Source organism: Medicago sativa, chromosome 4, assembly GCF_051527215.1.
Source record: "Medicago sativa cultivar Bolivia chromosome 4, Bolivia_mono, whole genome shotgun sequence".
Taxonomy (NCBI): Eukaryota; Viridiplantae; Streptophyta; class Magnoliopsida; order Fabales; family Fabaceae; genus Medicago; species Medicago sativa.
This window is the reverse complement of record NC_140752.1, coordinates 9484597-9500204: the sequence shown is the minus strand read 5'-3', so window position 1 is coordinate 9500204 and position 15608 is coordinate 9484597. Positions and strand designations below refer to the sequence as shown.

Sequence of the window (15608 nt, the reverse complement as noted above, 5' to 3'; positions counted from 1 at the left end):
GCTCCAAACCAAGATTTCGCCCAAATAGAGTGTTTTTTAGAGGTGTAGGGAGTGTTTTAGATAAAGGTGGTCTGCTGCAGCTAGGCTCTGGAGAACTATATATAACCTAGCTCTCCGGATTACATTTTCCGGAATAAAACGACTACTTTTCCCGCCCGGTTTAAATACAGGGCGTGCGGAACTTCTTCTCCGGAATACAACCATTGTGTCCGGATTATGCTTTCCGGAATGTATTTCACCCTGACCAATCCCAAGTTACGCAAGTCCCATGGGGTAGGGTGATTTCCTAATTGTTTCGGATTACATGATCCGAAAATTGTCTGGAATATATACTCCGGATAAAGGGTATTTTGGTCAAAAAATAGGGCGCGCGAGAAGGCCATAGGATGGGAAAAGTAATACTCTTTCTGATATGATACCTTCAAACAAACTTTCTATGTAATTTTTCCTTACTACTCCCTCCGTTTCAAAATGAGTGTCGTTTTAGGTGTTTACACACATATTAAGAAATGCAATGATTAAAAGAAAGATAATGGTTATTTTATCAAACTATCCTTATTAACTATTGGTTAGTTTTAAAAGTAATACTTTGGAAGTAGTGCGCAGAGTATTAATTGGAGGGTACAATTGAAAAGAAAAAGTTATTATTGCATTGGAAACTGAAAGTGACATTCATTTTGAAACAGAGGCGGAGCTACGTTAGGACATGGGGTGGCCATGGCCTCCCCATTATTTCTGGGAAATTACCAAAATACCCCTGGGAAATTGTCATAATATTATCGGATTAACGTGTTAAGAGGACTAATGTTCATGAAAAAATAAATATGACAGGAAAAGTTTCTTTAATTAATTTCTGGACAAGTCCAAGTTACGTTTAAGAGACAGAATAAACACGTTTAAGACAAAGAAGAAACTGGATAGCAGTCACGGGCTGCATAGTAACAAAGCAATAATTATTTTATGTTACTCACTTTTACTGTTTGGACAGAATTATATTCTGCTCTTTCCTTTCTATCTCTCCCGTCCTCTTTCTTTTCTTTTTTCTTCTTCTCTTTCTCAATCTTCTTCTCCTTCCTCCTCCATTTCAACCAGATTCACCTCTCACCTTCATTTTCTCCACTACATATCTCTTCCAATTTCTTGCTAATGTAGCAACCCTTTTGAATCCTCTATTAAAATTCACAATTAGTTTTCCTCTTCATAGATTGTAGCCAAAAAAAGTCTCATTTTTTCTTACCAATGAATAGTTTCACCGCCGAAGATCTGTCCACAATCGGAGGAATCGCCACCGTATCGATTATCCATTCATTCATTCCTACACAATGGCTTCCTTTTTCCATCGTGGGTCGTGCTCAGAAATGGACGCTTTCCAGAACCCTCTTTGTTAGTATGTGATTCTTCTTCTTCTCTTCATTTAGATCCATTCTTCATTTTTTCTTGTTTGGTTATTCGTTTTTATGGTTATTGATTAGTTTTATGATGTATGTTTAATTTCTCAGTGATTTGAACAAGTTGTGTTAAAATGGTTGTGTTATTTATTATAGGATTTCATTTGTGTATAATGACTCTGCAAAGGCGTATGGACATTCGCAGTTTGGAAGAGTCTATGAACAAGGTTTGGACATTTGAGATCTTCATGTTATGTTTGTAGCAATTTGTTTTTCCCAACTTTACCTTTGTGAGTTTTTTTAATGTTATTTTAAAATGTGTTTTGTTTTGTTATTTTGGTATACACAGGACATTATCCTGGTTGTTTTGAATTGAAATTGATCGTGCCTTCAAACATTTGTTTGACTAGAATTGACAGAAAACTGGGGAAGGGGATATGAAAACACCCTAAATTCTATGTAAATTCTTGTGATATAGGCCATTCATTTCAATTAGATGACTCCCCTTCCCCTTCCCCTTTCTAGTTTATTTCGATTGCGGCCACCCCATAATTTTTTGTCTGGCTCCGCCACTGTTTTGAAACAATTTTTTTTTGCTAAAGCGACACTCATTTTGAAACGGATGGAGTATATTATTTGCCATAGTAATGAATGTCTTTTAAATTTTGGATTTCCGTTTCAAATTTGGTTTTGATAAGATTATTCATCGTCCTCACTGGAGGACTCTACTTTATTGACAGTTCTTGCATTGCCATCACTGTCTCATGGCAGTCGGTTCAAGCTACCTGACATCAGGATAGAAACAATGTCTGTGTAGTGCCGTTTTCAAAGTTTTAGATGTGAAATCAGTTTGCGGGTTGTTCTTTTACTAGTTAGTTTTGGATGAGATGAGATTATCTTTTTGTAGGAAGCAAATAATTTTGATCAACTACATTTTATGTAACTTGTGCATATAAATATTAGTTTGTGTTCTCTAAATTTCTTATTCTCTTTCTTATTTTAGCCTTCGCGATTTCTGTCGTTATAGTCATTTTCTGATGATGGTGATGATATAATTGTTTATTACGTATGCAATTATTGTGTTCTCTTATAAAAGAAAACTAAACTACACATGTAAGCTATATTTGCTCGTTTGTAATTTTTTTTTTGAAGGAGGATTGATCATTTGTAATTGTTTTTCATATCTAAAAGGTTTGTTTTGCAGAAGAAAAAAAACTTTTGTTAATTTGTGTTTTCAAACTCGAATCCGCTCCCAGTCAAATCATGTTTTATCTCTCAAAATTTCAGTAAATTTTATTAAGTTATACCATTAAAATATTATTGATGAGACTCGTTTAGTAAATTTTGCTGATGTATAAGGTTTGATACTTTTTTTTTTTTTGACAAGAGGTTTGATGCTTATTAAGTTCTTTTTGAGAGGGGATATGCTTATTAAGTTATACCATTAAATTTTTTTTATTATTGGTAGTGATACCATTAAAATATATAAAAATAGATAATGTGTACTATGTGGCCTATGTAAGCTTACAAATTTTGATGTTAGTCTGGTTATGGTGCATAAGGATTTTCCTTATGCACCCTGCATAAGGATTGCTAATATGTCCCATTAATCTGTAGCCCAACAAATTTGCTTCCTACACCTCTCATTCCTTCATTTCGTACTTTCTCAGAGTAAAAAAGAAAAACACGAACGAAGAAGAAAGAGAAGAATCTCGCCGTCGTTGTCACTGTCGCCGTCGTCATGGAGTTCGGAGCAACCACCTCAACACTAACAAAGAAGCTTACGACGGCGTTTTCGCCAACAGCCACTTGATGACAGTCAGTCATTCACTATTTTTAGAGTCTTTTTAGTTAAGTTTTTGATGTATTTTTATTAGTTTAGTATTTAATTTAGAGTCATTTTTAAATAAATTGTCATTTTCTTATTTATTGAGTCATGGAGTGTTTTATTAGCTTTTATTACTATTAATCAATGATTACACGAGATAACAAAGGTGTGGCAAGCTTTCAAATGCTGAACATGAAGTTAAAATGATAAAATCATGGTTTAGCTATTATATTAAGCCACATGTTGGTGAATTGGGAAAAGTTGTGGAGATGTGTCTTTAACACATGCTAGTGGCGTGAGAAAAGATAGGGAATAATGCAGCATGTTATGTTAACAAAGAAGAAGAATTGTTTATTGATATAATAAGCATGTTCCAACAAGAAAGTACATAAAGGTATGAAAAGAAGTGATTGCCAACACATAATGGTCTCAAGCATGAAAAGATTATCAGCAGAAAGCAAATTCCAACGTGCACAAGACCAAATGAAAACCAAGAAAAAAGGCAAGGAAAAGTACTGTAGAGACAGGGAGCAGGTTTTGCTCGCCTACCTACTCGCCACAGCAAGCAGCTACTCGCCTCAGCGAGTACATCAACTCGCCTCGGCGAGAAAAGAAAGAAGGAACTCGCCATGGCAAGTAAATTAACTCGCCTAGGCGAGTAATGACAGATAGCCCAGCAACATGACCTGTCATGCACTTGAAGAAATGGAGAAAAACTTTCAGCATGCTTGTGATTTTTTTAATGGCAATAGATGACAGACATGGAGCTGTTGCACATGGAATAGAGAATAATGAGTTGTTCTCTAGAAGTGGAATGAAGTTGGTGAAGCATTGTACACATGGTATGCTTGGGAAAATATTCTATATAAGTGGCAAGAGTTATGCATTGAAGATATCCCATAACTTATTCAATTTCCATATCAGTTTATAGAGTAGTGTTTACATTCTGTACTTTTATTTCTGCAAGAGTGATAAGGCTAGTTCTTAATAGAGTGAGAGTGATAGAAAGGTTGTTCTTCATTTCCTTTGGTGAGACATCACAAAGTTGTATGAATTCCTCTCTTTCAATTCATCCTTGCAAGACTTCCATGACAATGAGGAGCTAATCATCTTTTGTTGGGATTAGAGGTACTTGATCCTAGCTAAGCATGTAATCTTTGATCTTTAAATATATGGTTCTAGCATTTGATTTGATATTGATTTTATTCTTGCACTCTAATTACTTATGTTGATTTATTAGTGATTGAGAAATACTTTTAAATCTAAGTTTAGAATAAACATCAGTCAAAACATAGATGCTAGACATAGATGTATGTTTTGATATCACCTTTTGTATTCAAACTTAATGCTTTCTTATAATTTAATAGAGTGAGACATCATCGATTAAATCATAAGAACGACTCTTGTATAATTCAATAGTGTGAGACATCAACGATTGAATAATACAAGAGCTTTCACGATATTGTGTTGGACACAAACAATGTTGCGAGGGATACGTGATTATATCAAAGAAAAGCTAGAATCCATATATGATCATTAGGTTACATGTGATAGTAGGACAAGGAACTCTAATCCTAACAATTCTCTTGTCTTATTAATCTCAATTTTATTTATTGCATAATAGTTAATTTGGTTACAAACAAACAAACAAACCAATCTTATTTACTTAGAATGATATTTGTAGTTAAACTATCCTTGATATCACACTAGTCCCTGAGGAGACGATATATAAATACTTACTATTGTTTGATGCAAAAATACTACATCAAAATGGCGCCGTTGCCGAGGACTAGTGTTTAGATATCATAGATAGTACGACTTATTTATCATTTTAAGCATTTGTACATAATTTGTGAATAATTTTTTTTTTTATATATATAATTGTTTGCACTAACCCCTCTTTGTTATACAAAGAATAGTTTCTTGTTAGTTATATCCATTTCAGATTCTCCACTTAAATGAGATCATGGAGAATTATGGTTGTTTCAACTTCTACACTCAATTTGAGTATGAACCATATCAACAGTATCAACAACATCTTGATGAACGGATAACAAATATAGAAAATATTTTGAATATGTTCATGCACGATACCAACCAAAGATTAAAGAATATATCACTTCAGTTGGAGCTTATGCAAGCACAGATAGATTTTATACTAACTGTTTTGAATATTCAAAATAACAATCAATCCTTTCATGAAGAGCAAGATTTTTCCGGAGAGATTGTTAAGGAAGGTGTTGATGGAATTGAGGAAGATACAACATTAGAAGAATGTGGTAATCTAGAAATAGAAACACCACACAAAGAAAAACTTCCTCAAGAACGGTCAGATATTGAAGAGGTCGAAACTGTTGAAAATGATGAAGAGATGAAGGTGGAATGGTTACTAATCAAGGAAGAATCAATGGAAGAAAGGGGGAAGAAATTGAGCAAGGTGGAAATTGATCGAGTCATAGATGAAATATGTGCCTTGTTCAACAAACCAAAGTTAGGGAGGATATGGACTCCACATCAACTATATCTTAAATTCATGGAATTCCTCCCAAAGAGAAGGAGTACAAAAGATGATGTGTTTTCCGTTTCATTTTGGCCACCCTAACGAAAAGGCGTCGAGCTAACGACGTTAAACAAGCGCTTGTTGGGAGGCAACCCATCGGATCTTAGATCCGCTCAGGTATGGTTTTATTTTATTTTATGCATTTTCTACATAAAAAAAAAAACAGTTCTTTTTCAATCGTATTTGTCAGATGTCAGTTGTGTCAGTGAACTTTTAATTGTTGTGTTGTTATTTGGATAACTCAGTTGTATTCCGTGTTTTGTACTTAAATCTGAACTTGTCTATTATTGACGAATTTGTTTGTTAGTTGATTTTTTTTTACAGTTTAGTAACAAATGCTTGTTCAAGTGGTATTCCAAAAGTTCATAAGGAGGAGTGACTTGTGATTCAAAGGCGAAGTGTACGGCAAATGTGATAGGTAGTCACAACTCCCAGAAATCTAACACTGTAAGGTTCATGACCAAAAATTTTATTTTTCATTTTACTTATATAGAGTGTTCCATGCATCTACATTTCTAGAACTTGCATTGTTTCTTTACTGTTGATTGATCTTTGTCGTATACACACTGAGGCAAAAGTGCTTGGTCATGTGAGCCTTTTGAAGCCTACCCTGATTTTAATTGAATTTATCCATTTTGAAAGCCAATTTGAGCCGGTAGGTTTAGATCTTTTTGTTCGGTGACAAACTATAGCCTAAAGACTTTTAGAATTTAACCGAAAATGTTATATTTGAGTTTGGCAATGTAGAATGTTTCTAAACAATAAAGTTTGGGGTTGCTTTTGGAATTTGCAACCAACTAAGTTTGGGGTGGAGGTACTAGAGAACAAAGAACATTATCATGAACAATATGCCAACATGGTGTATAAAGAAAAAGAAAAGAAAAGAAAAGAAAAGAAAAAGGGACGAAAAAAAAAATGAAAAAAAATCTGAGTAACTTTAAACTCAATTGTCCCAACATGTTAAAAATATTCTCTAGTACCTTTACAAATTGTTGTTTCAAAAGGGTGAATGAGGGATTGAATCCATACTTTAATTTTCGTAGGAGTGCCTAACTCAAATTTTGTGTAGCCTACTTATCCAAATAATATCCCACCTTTACCTAAGCCATGTTATAACCCTTTAAGACCTCAAAGTGTGTATTGACATCGATTTTGATTGACGTCTAGAAACTTTTCAAGCGTATGGTAATATGTAGATTGCATGTCGACTGTGTGTGAACCATTTTCATATTTTTGCGCGGAGTTGTGAATTGGTGGATGCAAACAAGTCAAACTAGCTCATCTTTAGCTAGTCGGGAGTTGAACTTTTGGGTACTATCGCTTGATCAGGTAATTGTTATTTTACTGTCGATTATCAATTTTACAAGTAAATTCCTTGAGGACAAGGAATGGTTCAAGTTTGGGGTTGTGATGACAGTCAGTCATTCACTATTTTTAGAGTCTTTTTAGTTAAGTTTTTGATGTATTTTTATTAGTTTAGTATTTAATTTAGAGTCATTTTTAAATAAATTGTCATTTTCTTATTTATTGAGTCATGGAGTGTTTTATTAGCTTTTATTACTATTAATCAATGATTACACGAGATAACAAAGGTGTGGCAAGCTTTCAAATGCTGAACATGAAGTTAAAATGATAAAATCATGGTTTAGCTATTATATTAAGCCACATGTTGGTGAATTGGGAAAAGTTGTGGAGATGTGTCTTTAACACATGCTAGTGGCGTGAGAAAAGATAGGGAATAATGCAGCATGTTATGTTAACAAAGAAGAAGAATTGTTTATTGATATAATAAGCATGTTCCAACAAGAAAGTACATAAAGGTATGAAAAGAAGTGATTGCCAACACATAATGGTCTCAAGCATGAAAAGATTATCAGCAGAAAGCAAATTCCAACGTGCACAAGACCAAATGAAAACCAAGAAAAAAGGCAAGGAAAAGTACTGTAGAGACAGGGAGCAGGTTTTGCTCGCCTACCTACTCGCCACAGCAAGCAGCTACTCGCCTCAGCGAGTACATCAACTCGCCTCGGCGAGAAAAGAAAGAAGGAACTCGCCATGGCAAATAAATTAACTCGCCTAGGCGAGTAATGACAGATAGCCCAGCAACATGACCTGTCATGCACTTGAAGAAATGGAGAAAAACTTTCAGCATGCTTGTGATTTTTTTAATGGCAATAGATGACAAACATGGAGCTGTTGCACATGGAATAGAGAATAATGAGTTGTTCTCTAGAAGTGGAATGAAGTTGGTGAAGCATTGTACACATGGTATGCTTGGGAAAATATTCTATATAAGTGGCAAGAGTTATGCATTGAAGATATCCCATAACTTATTCAATTTCCATATCAGTTTATAGAGTAGTGTTTACATTCTGTACTTTTATTTCTGCAAGAGTGATAAGGCTAGTTCTTAATAGAGTGAGAGTGATAGAAAGGTTGTTCTTCATTTCCTTTGGTGAGACATCACAAAGTTGTATGAATTCCTCTCTTTCAATTCATCCTTGCAAGACTTCCATGACAATGAGGAGCTAATCATCTTTTGTTGGGATTAGAGGTACTTGATCCTAGCTAAGCATGTAATCTTTGATCTTTAAATATATGGTTCTAGCATTTGATTTGATATTGATTTTATTCTTGCACTCTAATTACTTATGTTGATTTATTAGTGATTGAGAAATACTTTTAAATCTAAGTTTAGAATAAACATCAGTCAAAACATAGATGCTAGACATAGATGTATGTTTTGATATCACCTTTTGTATTCAAACTTAATGCTTTCTTATAATTTAATAGAGTGAGACATCATCGATTAAATCATAAGAACGACTCTTGTATAATTCAATAGTGTGAGACATCAACGATTGAATAATACAAGAGCTTTCACGATATTGTGTTGGACACAAACAATGTTGCGAGGGATACGTGATTATATCAAAAAAAAGCTAGAATCCATATATGATCATTAGGTTACATGTGATAGTAGGACAAGGAACTCTAATCCTAACAATTCTCTTGCCTTATTAATCTTAATTTTATTTATTGCATAATAGTTAATTTGGTTACAAACAAACAAACAAACCAATCTTATTTACTTAGAATGATATTTGTAGTTAAACTATCCTTGATATCACACTAGTCCCTGAGGAGACGATATATAAATACTTACTATTTGATGCAAAAATACTACATCACCACTCCGCCACCAGAAGATCTGCTTACAACGGCGTTTTCGCTACTCCAATCAAGCTAAGAACTCCAAGCTTCTCTCAATTCGATGATTACAACGAGGTTTGCGGTTGCTCAGATGCTTCTTCTTCGATTCCGATTCTCGAACTTCCGGAGCTCAAGGAAAGGAGAATGATTGAAGATTTTCAACGTTCAAACTTCGATTACTCTAAGGTCTTCAGCGGTTTCTCCGAATTCTTCAGCCTGTAATTTTGTTTTGGAGGCCCATTCCTTCAATTTTGATATAAATTGGGAAACCATGAGGATGATCTTGTCAATTGTTTCGCTGCATTTTTCTCTGACATCTGCACCCATTCGTTTGAGCTTCTCCAATAAGCTTTCCTCTGACATTTGCTTAATTTCTAAAAATGGTTACATAATGTTTAATTTCGAATTAGTTTAATTTCTGGAAAATCAACTCAAATAGTTTAATTTCAGGAAATGGTTTCATATTGTTGATTTGTTTCTTATTATAGTATGTTTTGTTTAAAAATCATATAGAAAACCATTTTACTCTGAAAACCAATATGTTGTGTAAATGGTTTTAGCAAGTTTTACTCTGAAACCATTTTGCTGTGGAAATGGTTTCAGAGTGTTGATTTGCTTTGGAACTGTTTTTAACAATTTCTTTGTTTGGTTTAGAATCTAAGACTTGATATGAATCAGTTTAATTGCGAAACCAAACTAATTGTCTAATGGTTTTAGTTATCACCAGTGGCTCGATTCTAGGAAACCATAAGTATGGTTTAATGGTTTTGATAGTCATGTATGTGAAACCAAAATAATTGTGTAATGGTTTTTAATGAAAAATAATTGTGTAATGGTTTTTAATGAAATTATTATTGTTAGATGATTTTGAATAATGATTAAGATGTTATACACTGAAATTATTACTGAAACCATAATTATGGTTTAATGGTTTTGATAGTCTTCTATGAGAAACCAAAATAATTGTCTAATGGTTTTCCTATGGGTATGGTTTCTGTGAGTTGTACTCCAAAACCATTTTGCTGTGGAAATGGTTTCTGCGAGTTGTACTCCAAAACCATTAGATGTACTTAATGGTTTTGAATTTTCTTTTTCATCAATTCACAACAATTGAATAATTCAAGAAATGAATTGAAGCTGTATGAATCTCTCGCCGTCGTGTGAATTGAAGTTGTTGATCTTTCGAATCGAACCATCAACAAACGGAGAGAGACATGCATCTCTCCCAATTGTTTGCACGTTATGTGACCATGTTGCCATTTCTCCTCTTCCACAGTAACTAAAATCAATAAATTTTGCACAAATCAATTGTAGTTAAAAAAGAAAACTGAGCAAAATTCCCAAATTAAGGAAGATCAATTTATGAACGAATGGTATCAACCTATCACCCAAAATACAAACATGATATTCATCACTTTTCATCTTGCTTGAACCAAAATATTCACCAATTTATTGTTTGGATGGATGTAGTATGGATCTCTGTTTGTTAGAAGAGGAATTAGGTTTCGAGGAAGAAACCTTCTCCGGAGAAGACAGAGGAGACGATGCATGTCTATTACATTGTAGAGTTGTTTCCAAGACAATGTCTATAACAAAACAATGTAGAGCATTGGTGACACCGACATGTCCACCATAGCGTGCATCATTATGTTTCCAAGACCCTCTAGTGAACAACCCAAATAGGCATCATGGTAAATGAGTGTGTATATCTCAAGTGTGAGATTCAACTTGACACCAAGTTCCAAATTTGATTCAGCATAAGCATCACCCCCATGTCAGGTGATATTAGGAAGTTCCAAAGCCATTTGAACCAAGCAAGCAATATTTATCAATTGAGGAAGTTCCAAAGTCATTCGTTCAACTATTTGTAAGGCTTTTGGTACCAGATGCGGATCATAATCAATATCCTGTAAACAAAAACATATTAGAGCAAAAAAGAACAGGAAGAGATTTGATCAAATGTATTTTATAGGAACATATGAAGCACGAAACAAACATCGGAAACGACACAACCACGTCGATACCAAAAATAATTTTAAAAAATGATATAATTCAATGTAATTGTGTATGTCGGTGTCGAATGTCGAACAACGACATCCATCACGGAGACACACCACACCTAATACTTCTTAGCACAAAACTTATTGCATAACAATATCTAGAAGCTAATCCATCTAAACAGGACTCAAGCAACAAACTGAAAGAAGAAAACGGAAGTTGGGATTTTCCAATTTTGGTGTGGTAAGAGCAATTGGAAAACATGGAAAGAATACGAAGAAGGAGAAGATGTGTGTCGAAGAAGGGGAAACCTTCGCCGGAGAAGACAGAGGAGACGAATCCGCTGAATCGGAAGCAAGAGAAGAAGGTGCCATTGAAATTGAGCCAAAGAGAAAGAAGGCAGAGGACAATGACGGAGGTGGCGGCGGTGGGGAACGGAGTTGACGGCGGTGGAGAAACGGAAGTGACGGCGATGGGGTGGACGGAGGATGGAGGGTGTGGTGGAGGTGGTCGGTTGAGAGAGGAAGAGCTGAAGTTGCGTGATGCAAAACAATGGTAAAGAGCTGAAGCACAAGATTATAACACGTGTCTCTGATCTGACGGCTGTGATATGTTTATGCATGGTGCATAAGGAAGGACTTATGCACCATAACTTTTGCCGGTTGTGAATGCTCTAAGCATGGTATGTCTAAAATAAAACTTATGCACCATAACTTTTGCCGGTTGTGAATGCTCTAAGCATGGTATGTCTAAAATAAAAATATAATTTTGTATGCGGCGAATATTCGATCAATGAATGTGAAGGTTGAAAAGATCCCTTCAAGTGCTTATTCTTGTGCTTCCCTTCTTGCGGATTTATTTAGAGAACCTGATGTAGAATTTGGGAGTTTTTCTATCATTTTTGCTCAGAAAAATGGAGACCCAAAGTATATTGTTAAATTACATAGTTACGGATTTTAGATTTATATCTAAATTTGTGTACTTGATCGTTTTCACATATAATAATAATTAACACGGTTTGATCCTCTCAAAAAATTAAGACGGTTTAATGTTAACAATTTATTTTTACTCTCACTTCCTTCGTTGTAAAATATGATTTTCGTTATCATCAGACTTGTCGTTGGCAACAAATTTGAATTAGAGTGAGGATGGAAATTGGAGAGAATCCCACATGAGAGGATCCAGATCCCTACTTGATACGTAGTTTAACGTTTGTACCATTGTAGGGAAGATTTTGTTGGATTAATTATTTAATTAATCAATTATGGATTGACAATAATCAATTATTATAAGTTGATGTCATAATATAAATTATGGTCTATTGTGCTAAGCACTAATTATATGATGAATTTGAGTGATTGGGCTTTTGTTGCTAAATGGACCGTGATGGGTTGGACCATTTAGATAAGCCCAATGAGAGGTCCCTGCCCTCAGCCGTTTAGCTATTTAAACGTCATCCCATTAGACGGTTAATTATTCTGAAGATTGGTGAGAAAACCTAGAGCTAGACGGAATGAGGGTAGTTACCCCTCTCATAGTTGTCGGCGTTGTCTACGGTTATTCTTCATCAACCTAATTCAAAGGTACACAATCTCTTGTTCTTTTTTTGTTATTGATGATATGCTATAATTTGTATCTAGTGATTCATGGCTAAACCCTAAAACTTTCATCAATTGGTATCAGAGCCTACTAGATACAGTATATGGCTATTATTTTGATCTATGTTTACAACATGATCGTACTTGGTTAAATTGAAACTATTCTTATTCTTGATTATATATACTGTATGATCATGTGTGCACTCTTACGATCCCTAGTTATTATAATTCCTATGTCAAAAGTTATACGGTTAACAAGTTTCAATCACAAATTAATCATCATCGATGCCAACAACCTAATGATCATTCTGTAATTTGTGATTGTTTATTTATTTTGAATTTTCGTTTCTCTGTTATGTTGGTCGAGTCCCCGTTTGTTATTTTATGTTATTATTGTAAAATTTCGAATCCAACTAAAACGGGTGTAATTTCTAAAAATACTTTTGAGGGCTTTTGATTAAAGGTAAACGATCAACGTTCTGCGCAATTATGCAGTTTAGTTAGCTTGAATTCTAAAACCTGTAGCAAGAGATAGATTCGGGTTGATTCCGGGCCATCTACCGGGTAGGATACGACCCGTTACAGCAAAACGGGTGAGGGAGATAACAATCTCCTAAAGCCACACGCACATAAAACTGTTGTCAAAGCCTACAGGCGCGTGGGAGTCCGTATGACAAAAATATTCCTATATATATGTGTGTTTTTTTTTATGTGCATGATAATTATAATGTAATTTTCTAATAATTTTGGCATAATTTTGACAATTATAAATATTTTTATATTAGTATTTGGAGATTAATGTGTCATGAGGAATTTTAAATCCCCAATTAATTAGTAACTATTAAATTATTTTGGGATAAAAATATAATTTATCTTGTACCCAAAATATTCGAAAAATTTGATTTATTTTATACCCTTAAAATTTGGGATTTAAATTACTTTTGAGATCTCTAAATATTTGATGTATACTAATATGAGAATCTTATGTTCTTTTGAATCATGAATTCTTTAGATTTGAGTCTAAAATATAACACTTATGTAAATTTATTTTTTTTAAAGTGTTATAATTGTGAAAAATTCTTAGACTCAGACTTATATTCTTGCATCAAATATTCTATCTTGCATCAAATATTCTATATTAATATATATTTTGAGATTTGTTGATACCCTCAAAATTATTTGTCGTGTCAAGAATAACTTGACTATTATGCTATTCTTGATTTATGGGTTTCAAAAATTTTGTCAAATCTTAAAAGGATCATTGAGAATAATTTCTCTTCAAATCATATATTCTCAATATTTGAGCCTAAACTATTTTGAAAATTCACTCTTACATTAGTAACACTAACTATTTAATCAATTGAAATGTTACTATTGTGAATTTCTAGAAGGTTCAATTTATTAATTCTAATGCCAAATATATTGAATATAATATATTCTTTAATTCATATTGTCTTAGCATAAAGATCCAAAATTTACTAATTGATCATTTTTTGGCGACATATTTAAACTAAGACACTTGTCTTTGATTCTTGTCACAAATTGTTTTGAAGGGTCCTCATAATATTTTGTTTTCAAAATGAGTATAGTGAGTTGTATATATATGTCATTTATATTAATTAAATTTAAAATTGGCATATTTCTCTTTAATATACATTATGCTTTCTACTATACTCTCTAATCTAGACCCGTAGTTTGTTACTCTAAATTTTGTGACAAATATTATTATGTGTCTTGTCGCAATTAAATATTTGGATCACAATAATATTAAACTATATATTTTATATATAGTGAATAATGCTAAAATTCTAATTATGAATTAAAATTTGTACGCCTCTTTGTTGTTTATCCGTTAACTATTATCAAAACAACTTATTAAGAATTGAGGCAATTTTTAAAATATGTATCATCCTTACATCTGAATTCTTATATAAATCATATTGATTTATTTTTTTAATTAGAGTCTCACATATGCTTATTTATAATTGTTTATTCTCTATTATGGAATATTTTTGAGATGACTATATTATAAGATATTCTCGTTAAGTCATCAAAATTCAGTGGCTCTAAGTATAAGGATGAATGTCACACTCTGCGAGGTAAGTTGTTATTTAATTATTTTATCCTCTTGTGACTTATTGCTTATTATTGCACATATGAAGAAATTTAGTTCTTCTTCTCTTTTGTTGTGCAATTATGATATCCTATATAGAAGTGAAATCCTTTTTCAGAATATTCTAAACAGAACTCTGTTGTTATATACTATTTTCTTACTATAATGCTCCATTTTGTATTTGTGTTTTTTCTAATTTATAGTGGGAGTATTGAAAAATTTTATTCTAAGAGTTCATTTCTGGATAAATTAGAAAACTATTTGACACACTTCTATTCCAAATAACAACTTTTGTTATTATACTACTTCATATAAAAGAAACTCTAAAGTCATATTTATGATGTGCTAATTTAAAATATTGTTAAGCACATTTTTCTATCATTTGAATATGACCGAAGTTGAGTAAATTTAAGTATAATTGTTTATGCATGATATTATTGTATCATATTCTCTTAAGCATAAACATTATTTTTTTGTATAATTGTAATCTCACCTATCGTGGGTACAATTATGCAAATTTTGTTAAATAGATTAGCATTATATTGGTAACAGTCATAACCTATCGGTGTGTTGTTATTAATATAATTGTTATTATTCAATGTACCTAAAATGTTTATACTTATGTCAATTATAATTAGAATACTCTATCAATGTTTAAATTTTGTAAGACATAAGAATGGTACATTGTGATGATATAGTTCTTACTTATTATCGTTAAGATCCTCGAATGAGATTAATATAAGTAAGTTACTTTGTTAAAAGACATGTAGAAAATTGTATAAATTTTGCAATCCAATATTATTACATTTTGAATTAAATTTCTACCTATATGTGTTTTATATATATATATATATATATATATATATATATATATATATATATATATAAATATATCGGATTGCTACTATCC

General features: G+C 32.9%; 1 protein-coding gene and 1 long non-coding RNA gene across 2 annotated transcripts; both read left to right on the top strand.

Annotated features, from left to right (window-relative positions):
* The first annotated feature begins 975 nt into the window (after window positions 1-975).
* Window positions 976-4410, top strand: LOC146926111 (uncharacterized). Its single transcript, XR_015034031.1, has 3 exons — window positions 976-1387; window positions 1545-1615; window positions 3059-4410. It is a non-coding gene; the product is annotated as an uncharacterized LOC146926111 (long non-coding RNA).
* A 633-nt stretch (window positions 4411-5043) lies between these two features.
* LOC146926110 (uncharacterized) lies at window positions 5044-8396 on the top strand. The gene has a single exon (XM_085758503.1). It carries the CDS (start codon window positions 5183-5185, stop codon window positions 5816-5818), a length of 636 nt encoding a protein of 211 aa, XP_085614629.1. The 5' UTR covers window positions 5044-5182; the 3' UTR covers window positions 5819-8396.
* Window positions 8397-15608: the final 7212 nt, after the last annotated feature.